Source organism: Argiope bruennichi, chromosome 4, assembly GCF_947563725.1.
Source record: "Argiope bruennichi chromosome 4, qqArgBrue1.1, whole genome shotgun sequence".
NCBI classification, from domain to species: domain Eukaryota; kingdom Metazoa; phylum Arthropoda; class Arachnida; order Araneae; family Araneidae; genus Argiope; species Argiope bruennichi.
The window spans coordinates 51,692,401-51,703,563 of NC_079154.1; the positions used below are offsets into that span (position 1 = coordinate 51,692,401).

Genomic DNA, 11,163 nt, shown 5'->3' on the forward strand with positions numbered 1-11,163 from the left:
ATTTCCATTCAGCTGAAAATCTTTTCATAAGAACACATAATAATACTTACTAAGTTGTTCAGGAAAATGAAGTTTGTACCTGGACAAAAGAATAACTAACAAAAATTTTGGAAGAAATGTCTAATAAAACCTCGATTAGCCACTTCTATCAACCGAAGTTTTAGTTTAAAAAGTTGCTAAAAAAATCGAAACCTGTTTTTAACTTTAGATAAAGTCACTAAATTTTTCAGTACAGGATATTGAAGTTATAAATGAAGCCGAATTTTACAATGTGAAAGCTTGAAACCCACATAATTATCGACTAAACGATTGAGTTTTAAGGTTTCTTTTGCAATTGCATGTAAAATATCATTATTGGAAGATAAATCAAGAATTTATTTAAAGGGGGAGGGTCATTCTTAAACTCTTCAAGAGTGACGTGAGCAAATTCTATGCATTTTCATAAGAAAATGGCGTTAATATGCAGGAAAATTTATCTTTTGAGTACACTCTTAAAAAGTCATCGAAAAACTACAGAAGAAACAGCTAGTAAAGCAGTAAGTAATACTCACGAGGCAATTTTTTTCGTCAAAACTAATTAATGTTTTTTAAAAATTATGTAAAAAGTTTGATAGCTAATAAAAAAAAAGTCAGTTTAAATATTAATATATGGTAGCACTTGCAGACTTATTCTGATAATTTCACATAAACAATTTTGGAAATTATTCAAAGAAAATAGCTATGGTTTAAAATTTAGTTTGAATTAATCGAGTTTTCAACGTACGAGTTGATTATGGTCCCAATCGCATCAGGTAATATGCTCTTCTGTTGGATACTTAAATCTACCATAACATTAAATAGGCTGCAGGGTTTTAACTTGTTATTTGCTAAGAGTCTATAGAACACGAAAATTCCTTTTCTCTCTATATATATATGAGAATACAACTTGAAAGAAAGGCAACCCAAACTTCACAAACATTTCAAACTGCTCGTTCTAAAATAATAATTGAACATAGTTACAATTAAAAAAAATTAAAGAATTTCAACACTACTGGGGAAAGTAAATTTCTATTACGTCTTTGTTCTAATTCTAAATGCACTCCTCCTAATTTTCAGTAATAATTAATTTTTAAAAATGCATAAATAAAATATTTTTAAAGAAATAATAATCATTTCCAGAGGATTTTTTATTTTTTATTTATTTACTTTAAGGATTTACTACACGGTATTATGGGATTAGATTTACATTACTCTTTCATGATACAAATCGGGGGGGGGGGGGGTCTGAGATGTCGTGAATATTAGAATTTATATTCTGTGGTCATACTAGGCGATTTTCTGTCTTATTTTGATTTGAAAAATTGAAAGAAAAGAATGGCTCAAAAGGATAATCGTTGGGATAATTATTTCCGTTGCTATGTTTCTAAGCAAAATTTCTAAATGGTGCAGAGGGGGAAAGGTAACGAGCATTTTCTAATCAAAAAGAGGAAAAAGTTTTTTTTAATCACTTTTTGCACAATTGAAATTTGAACCGAAAAAAACGTGTACTTGCTTTTTAATTTTTTATTAGGATGATAATGTTTATAGGCTCGCATATTATCTGTAAATTGCATTATGAAAAAATCCTTCAACAACACGTTCTATAGGACAAATCCTTCGATTTAGAACATCCAAAATTGGCTCATAGTTACTTTTTGGTACTAGATGTTTATTAAGAAAAGGTTTTCATTTCTTAAATAAAAATTAAATTTTGAAGGGTTTTTTTCTCTCTCTCTCTCTCTCTTTCACAACAGCCCGGGCATATTATTGCATAAAAATCATCTTTATGCCATTTTTTTATAATTATTTTTTTAAATTTTAAAAAATAAGCTTCCTGACGATACTAATTTTTTCCCCCTCTACGTTTAAATTTTTCCAAATATTTTTAGATATATTCTATTCTACTGCAATTTTTTTCATTTTATTTTTAATTCCTGGGTTTATATTATACATTTAAGAGTAAATTTTATAAATAAAATACAATAGACATTGATTTATAAAATAACAAAACATTACAAATCACGCTACGACTTTAAAACTTCTTAATTTCCAGAAGATCTCAAATATGAAGATTCATCAAAACTTCAATATCGACTTTTTTTTTGTTATTATTATGAAACAATACCTAATAATACAATCAATAACGATAATGGGAATTCTTGCTTAAAGTACAATTTGTATATTATTTATTACCACGACATATTATACTTCATTCAAATTCTAACAATATGTGGTTAATTAAAATATTCAAAAGCGAAAAAATTATACATATAAAATGCCAAATGGATCAATATAAAATTTAATAAATAAGCCCATAATATTCAAGATATGCAGATAACAATATTTTAATATCTAATCTTACCACGATATCTCCATCTTTTTTCCTAACTTTTTCATTGCAATTATAAATATTTGACATATTTTAATAAAAAAAGAACGTGAATGAATATGACCTATCAGAATATGAAGTTACTCATAAATGCTAAATTTATAGTTATAAATCAAGTTACTTATAAAATGTTTTAAAAAAATCACAACATTATACTAAAGAAGATAAAACTAAAATCTTTTATATCCTGTCAAAAAAATTAAGTTGAAACCACGAATATTAGAATATCTGGATACTAGAAATTACCATGTTATATGATTTTATTTTCTAATATCAGAATTGTCAGATCCATTCAAACTTACAGAATGCAATAAATATACATTTAGAATTGAAACAAAATGGCAGTCAATGAACTTCATTTTTCTTTAAATATCTACTGCTCTAAAGAATAAAAAAAGTCCATATATTTAATGAATGGCAAACAATCCCTGGATTAATTAATGGCATGAAATCTTTAGCTTAAATACAAAAAGGAAATTTAGTTTTCATTATTAATTTGAAATTAAAGTTAATAGAAAAAAGGACTAAATATATACCATAGCAATATAATATTTGAACTATAAGCAAACTCTCCTTGCATGAGACTCACATATAATCTAAGGAATAAATTTTCACTTTACCACTCAGTATAATTAAATACTGTGAAATCTATAAAATTTATTTAAAAAAAACAAAGATATTTTTAGAAAAATAAAATAATATAGCATTAATTCACTGTAATTAAAAGAAATCCAATGAATGACAATATATTTAGTTTAAATAGATTAATATTCTGATTTGAAGGTGCTTGAAGGTTACTTTGAGATAGATCTTGATAGAATAGATTGATAGATTTGCGATAGAATAGATTGTGTTGATCAGATAACAAACATCACAACTGAGGCAAAGAGTAACTCCAATTTCAACATCACATTAAATAAACTGTACATCATAGTACAGTTTTGGCATTAATAAGCATTATGACAGTACATAAATTTTCTGGAGGAATTAGATATCAGACACAAGATCAAATACCAATTTGGAATTTGATTCAATTATGACTCTCACAAATCCATTAACTGAATTTCACTATACAATAAACTTGTCTGAAACTATAATATTGGTTAGACGACAACAGATAATTAGCATGTTATCTTAATATTCAGAAGTAGATTTAGATATTTTGCAACCCCATGCAATATGCATTATGAGGCCCCTCTTTTAATAAGATTGTCAATTTAGTGTGATATTTTAGCATATTTTTAATATATTGCTGATTACTTTATATTAATTTTGTGAAAAAATATTTGTTTTTATTTATCTACTTTAATTCCAGAAAGCCTGACATCTATTTTGTACACAATATAATTAAAGTAGATATTTAGTTTAATAAAAAATTTAATAATTTAGTGAAAATTATATAAGGACCTAACCAATTATATTTGATATATTGCTAATATTATCTTAATATTTTATATATTTTATCATTCACATTATTTGTTCTTTTCACAAACACAAATTATTTATTTAATAACTAGTAGAAAGCTGATTTTAATTGACTTGCTAGCTTACAGTTCAGTTTAGTAGCTGTATGCATTGGCCTCTGCTTAGTTAGAAATCCAATGCAGTTACTGCCAAAATTTTCACATTTTGAGTTATGTAGAATTTTAATTATAATCAAAATTCAATATGCGTCAGCCCCAAATACATAAAAAATTAATAGAATCACCGAGTTATTCACAATATGAAATAAAAATTAACAATAAGATATTATAACTTTCTATGGTTGTAATAAAAATTTTGTCAAATTAATTCTTTTTTCAATAAATAAAAAGAAAGTGCTAAACTATACATAATAAAAAATAGCAATGCTTTTTTCCCCCATTAATTTAAAAATCACACTGATATCAATTTTTTTCTAAGCTGTTTGATTTAAAACCTCATTAATAAAATGCGTCATTATCTACTTTCTCTTTTTACAGCAATAAATCATGAATAAGAGATACGAAATATCTTTAGCTCAAATTGGGCAAGTATATAAACTTAAAAAAAAAACCCAAAAAGAATTAAAATACAATAAAGAGAATGGAAGTTCTTGAATTTTTAATTTTCTATCTAGAACAAAAAATCTAAAAGACACACAGCTCACATTCTTACTATTATTTTCAGTCATGCCATGTACCTTTAGACATGCATTTGTATTTGGCTGAAGAATAAAACTGAAATAAATATACATCAAAACAATTTTAAAAATAGAAAATGTACAAATTTTTTTTAAAGTGGCAAGGAAAAAGGTGTAGGTAAGCGTTTCAAATATTCACTTTGCAAAAAAAAAAAAAAATTATAAACTTTTTAAACAGAAATAAAACATTAAACATGCACGTTCTACTGTTAGTTTTTATATATCTCAACTAATATCTTAAAATTCTCAGCAATACACTACTGTGTTTTAGTAGTTATATTATCAACAACTTCTTATTAAATATGTTTCAAAGGAAAAAATTTTTTTTATTTCATTCATGTAAATTACTTTAAATATCGGCTCAGGAATATAAATATCTGTGCCTTATTAAATATGTAAACTTTTAATGAGATGAAGATTAAAAAAAACATTTGTTATTCTACCAATAATAAATTCCTAATACCTTAAAACATAACATCAATTTTTAGGAGCTATAATATAAACTGATCTAAGACATTTTTGGCAATCATAGATATCATTAAACAAAAATGCTTAGTTAATAAGATCATGAAGTAAATCTTAATAAATATTGTACAAAATAATTACAAATATAGCTTAGTGAATAATTTTTATATAACTTCAGATATTTTAAAAATTCATCAAACTGTTAACAACGGAGAAATTTTATAACAGATACTACTTTATTGTTTAGAAATAATAGTCTAATAATTATGTAATTTAAATTTTCTCATAAAATAATGTAGAGTAAATCAATATATTAACTTCATTTCTAAGTCTGCCTAGCATTAACTTTTTTTTTCAATTTTTACATTATTATTTATTTATTATTATTAATAATAATTATAACATTATTATTAATAAACCAATTGTATTTATTTTAAAATATTTACTTTTATCCTATTGAATATAATGCATATATTAAAATAATCAGATTAGATTTTGTTTCACAAAATTTTTATTATTTCTTCAAAAAATTTTCAAAAATTAACATCTATTGTCATTTCTAACTATACTGATTGTGATATAATTAATTCTTAATCATTTATTTTCCTTTTTCAAAAAAGTTATAAAATAAATTATTGTAAGTAAAATGAGGCATTAGTTAAATTTTTTCAATTAATGTTGAAAGGTTTTTTTTAATAACGTAAAAAGCTAATATGAAAGAGGAAAATTAATAATTAAAACAATTTTTTGACTCAAAGGCACATGAATGATGTAGAAAAAAAAAAGTCAAAATTAACATTTTTACATGACTTTAGATATGTTTTTACAAGTTATTTTCATTAATTAATGGTTACAGTTCTAAGTGACAAGAAACTGAAAACACACATTTATACACATGCATATCTCTTGAGATTTTTAGCAGTGTTAATTATATGGTATTTATTGTATCAAAAAATTCTTCAGTAACATGATTTTTGAGTATAAGTCCTCCCCCCCCCCTTTTCAAATTGATTTCAACTTTTATTTTATCGTTATTTGAATAAATCTAAAATTTATAATATCTCTTATGGAAACAAAAAACAAAAACAAAGAAATTGTCCTTGGAAAATTATAATTTTTCTACAATTCTTTAAAATAACCCATTATTTACAGTGCGATGTCTATTTTTATGAAAGTAAATATTTGAATATATTTCTTAATACGCTATTAAATATTGCTGAGTCTCCTTTTTTCCTTTATTTTCTCACTAAGTTACAAAAATACAATTCATACTTAATTTCAGAACATTATTTCCTGCTATTAAATAATAATTATACAAAATTCTATATATTTAACTATGGAGAAGAAATTGAACTAATAAAAAAACAGAAGATGAAAATGGCTCATTCAGGTACTCTACAAGTTGATAAAAAGAACATTTTAATATTAATGCCTTTAACAAAATTTGGATGTAACTAAAAACAAAGAAAGTTATAAACTTACCAATTGAGTTTTTGAACCATCTGAAACAGTATCTTTATAAGTTCGATGATGGTCATTTTTACTTTTGGCCTTTTTAGCTTTTGATTCAAGAAATCTCTGTTTTAAAACAATGGTGTCTTGCCTTTGGTTTTCATAAAGACAATTAGCAGCTTGTTCATATCTTGGCACACAATCATTTTGGTGTCTACGGTAAAGGTCAAACCTTCGTTTCAGGCGATCAACAACTGTCTGCCTTTTTGGAGTCAACACATCTCCCATACTATGGGAATAATTTATTTTAATAGCTAAATCATAGTCCTTTTTTTCCTATGAAAATAAGTCAGAAGACCAAAATTAATTTAGCACTTTGTATTTCTTTGCTCACATTTGATTGTAACAATAACTGAGATTCTTTTTGTCAAATAGATGATTTTTAATAAACTTACATTGATTCATTTATTATTTTTCTATATATCTAACATTAAAAACTAACTATTTTGTAACTCACAATAACTTTTTAAAATGATCACAGTTTTCAGTAGGTATATTTACGTTTTTAGCAATATAAATTCATTTTTTTATCATTATATTAAAATACATTTTAAGTCATATGAGGTGCTAAAAGATCGCTTAAAACCACCTGTTGCAATAGACACCCGTTATATCCTGCCAGCAATGTGGGACAACAAATGCACGTGCTTCTTCGATCTCACGGTCAAGATCTGCACAAAGACCAACGAAGTCAATGTCCGGTTTGATGACAGTAAACCAACAGGCCGTGAAGTCCGGTCCTACATACGAGTCGCATCTTCTTCCACGAAAATGCCCCACCACGTCAGGAAAATGTCAAATAAACTCTTCTGGTGTCTACAAACTACAGCCTTCGATCGGTTCGCTGGCAGCGTGTCATAAGGCGCCTGGCTGACATAAACTTCGCAGGAGCAGAGCACATGCGCTAGGAAGTGACCAACATTTTGTCCACAAATTCAGTTCGTTAGGCTGCGGTTAATACATGATGATGGGACTAAAAATAAAGGCTTACACTCTTTGTCCTTTCGCAACCTCTGAAAGGCGATGGAAATCTATAAACATACCGAGTCGTCCGTTGCTTAGTGAAGTTCTCCCAAATCAGAACAGAAGACACGAAAACTGCAAGAAAAAAAAGTTTCAAAAAGTTATGTTTACAACCTCGTGGCAGTGAGGGAGTGGGAGGTAAGGTTGCCGGAATTTAGAAACTCGTCAGTCAAGGTTTTTGAAACTAGAAGAGCCAAATTCTCGCCAAATGATATTTTTGACGCCAGCGACGAAACGGAACAGCTGTAGAGAGCAGATGGAAGAGGAAGGGGAGGAATGTTTTGTTCTTTATTTCATGTTTTGAAAAACGTACTTTCTGATTCGTATTTCTGCCCCCTTTTAAATTCGGCTCAGGCGATGTTCGTAAACCTTTGAACTGTAAAATAATAAATTCGCATTGATTTTAAAAAAAGTTTCTGCTATTTTATGTAATTTCAAAATCATAAAATATTGTAATTTTTTAATTATCAATAAATAAAATGTAAAATTTATAAATTTTTGAAAAATGTCTTCTAATACGATAATATACGAATAAATATTTACCACCTTTAGTAACCAATCGACTCGCCTGAAATATTGATTGTGTTTGATTTTAATTATATATAACTTGTTAATCACGGTTTTTACTGCAAAGAATTTTAAATTGAGGAAGAAATTTATATAGTTTCATTTTAGCTGTCTCAACCTGTTCTTTGTGCGCATGACACATTTTAATGGAGCTAAGTCAAACGCTAAAATCTCATGCAGATCTGTTTAACACTATATATATAGACAGATAGATAGTGTTTTGGATAATTAATATAAAGCAATGTGTATATGTATAAAGTTTTATATTTTGCAAGGGCTTCGATTACCAGTTCGGAAAACCACTACTGTGGTATTCAGAGCTTAAAAAAAGTTATAATTTTTAGAATTTCTACCAAGGGGAAAGAAAGGAGAAAAGTTAAACTATTTGTCTCCATTAATAACATTATTTTCGAAGTGGTTTTTTTTTTTTTTTTTTTTTTTTTTTCATTCGAAACAGGCTGTTTATTCTAATTGCTGTTTTATACGATTTCACTGGCCGCTTTGAAGCAGATCCGTGAAATTAAGACCAATCACTGCTCGAGACGACAGTTGATAGTTAAAAATTAAGTTATTCAAAGATTTATAACTCTTTCTATTTCATTTTAGAGAAAAGGAGAATTTTTTTTTCTTAAAATGTTAAAGTGTTAATAATCTTTTACCAAAAAACCTCAATGTTGAAAATGAGTTTCTAGCGAACGATCATGTCAAATTCTTACAAAATTTATTTTAACCCTTTCTAGGGCCGTGGGAAGTACGTTTCCCACCAAATTTATCAATCTTTGTATGAAATTATGTAAGTTGGCCTAAGTTCTGACAAATTTTTTTAGTAAGTCAGAAACTTAGATGCTTCAGTTCTTAATCTCAGACAAAATGATGTGTCTTGATTTGTTACTTAATTATTAATTAACCAAATTAATTAATGAATCAAATTAAATTTATCTAGTAAGCTAAATGAATCCCTTTTCTTATTCTAATTTCAAGCCTAAAAACATTTTAACATAATATGACTAGAAAAAAATGGCCCTTTAAAGGGTTAAAACTCTTTACACTTCGTGCAGGCTAAAATGTAACCAGATTATATCACTGTGAACTAGCGTGTTTTAACATTTGATTCTGACTGTATCTCTGTAACATTACAAGTTCCTACAGTGGATGCGATTATTTATAATTTATACAGAACCAATATAAGCAATGATGGATCTAGGTATTTTGAAGCCCTAAAAGTGCGTATTATGAGATCCCTTATTTAATAAATTGGTGAATTTAGTTTTCACATTTAAGACATTTTTAACTTAATACACATGTTAATAATTTATCTTAGGTAAATTACTTAATTTAGTAATTTTCAAAATGTATATGTATTTTTTTTTCCATTTATTTGTCATCTCTGGCAACCAGCTGGTTAGCTAGGATTAATGGTTTTATTTAATCGCATTTAAATCATTTAAATATAATGCCACGTCCATGCTTCCATCAAATTGCCAGACGTTAAAGCCTTGTGATTTAAATTCTCTTAAATATGTTCTGTAAATGGTGTACGTGAATCTTTTTAATGGAAACCATTCCCATGACGTCATAACTCTATTAAATGTAAATGTGCGGCTTATATGTCTTCTAAATTTAGCAATATCTGTCATTAAATTTCGAAAATATTTGTTCCTTCATTTCTTAAATTGCACAGATATTAAAAAGAATCTTTCTCTTTTAACTTTCAACAGTAAAAGAAAATCCCATTACTAAGTATTTGTTGAAACAATGAAAACTTTTAATTGAAAAAAAATTACACGGTTAATTAATAGATATCATTAAAAAGATAATTTTTTTGAATTTTAAGAAACTGAAAATTATTTTTGTGCTGTTTTAATCACAAAGTTTAAATTGAATTGTTGAATTAATATTATTAATATTTTTAAAAGCCACAAAAAAAAAACTTTTTCTTGCACATATTTTTTTAAAAAATATCATATTATCATGTGAGACATGATGTTGCTTTGGTTTGAGGTTTTTGAAGCCCCAAAATGCACGGGCAGAAAATTGACGATTTATCGCTTTTCAGGCATCAATTTTTCGCTTTAAGGGTTATTAGAAAATGATAAAGAAGGTTGTTACATTCTTAGCAACTTATCGCCAACAAAAAGTTACATCTTGGAACGAATGTCCACCATGTACCTGATTCTCTTCTCTGACTAATAAAGGATTAGGATTGTAAGAAATTATCGCCCGAAGAAACACAGAGAAAATGGGAATGAACGTGAAATAGTGAGAAGAGATATCGAAAGTTATATATATATATATATATATATATATATATATATATATATATATATATATATATATATATATATATATATATATATATATATATATATATATATATATATATAATGTTTTTAATTTATTAATTTTCTCAGCTGGCAAAAAAGTTTTGAACCTAGAACGATTTTGAGCTGGGGGGAAAAAAACCATAGCTTTTCTAAAAGTTGACGATTGTGCAATATAATAGTCACATGATCATTCCAAACCAGTTTAAACCGGGTTTACACACACAAAAAAAAAAAAAAAATCTATTTTTGTGGAAAAAGTTTTGGAGCTCGAACGATTTTGATATGGGGAAAAAGAAAGAAAAAAAAAAAAGAAAAAAATCATCGTTTTCTAAATATTATCGCTTGTTTACTCTGGTAGTCACGTGATTGCTTCAAACCGGTTTTCATTTGGTTTTTCATTAAAAAATTCTGGCCTCGAGAAAAAAATTTTAGAATTCGATTCATTTTGAGACGGCCAAAAACGACCGCTTTTTCTAATGTTGGTGATTGCGAAATATGAGCCCTATGAGAACATAATGTTTTCCTGAAGGACTGATATCACGTGACTTTAAAAAAATTATATTCTCACAAGATAATTTGAAATTTATGTTAGCAGTTTTAATTTTTTTTTTTTTTTTTTTTTTCAAATTTACATTATTTAATAGAGACCGGTGATGAAAATTACACATTTCTAGATTTAGTTTGCAGTAAGAATTAATTTAATA

The 11,163-nt window shown here is 26.8% G+C and overlaps 1 protein-coding gene across 1 annotated transcript in view; it reads right to left on the reverse strand.

Moving 5' to 3' along the window:
- The window catches only part of LOC129965730 (alpha-protein kinase 1-like), a 63,077-nt gene extending 55,380 nt beyond the window's left edge, over positions 1-7,697 (reverse strand). The window contains exon 1 of the mRNA XM_056079857.1: positions 6,516-7,697. Within this exon, the coding sequence (XP_055935832.1) occupies positions 6,516-6,773 (258 nt within the window). The 5' untranslated portion in view covers positions 6,774-7,697. The remainder of the gene's footprint in view (positions 1-6,515) is intronic.
- Positions 7,698-11,163: the final 3,466 nt, after the last annotated feature.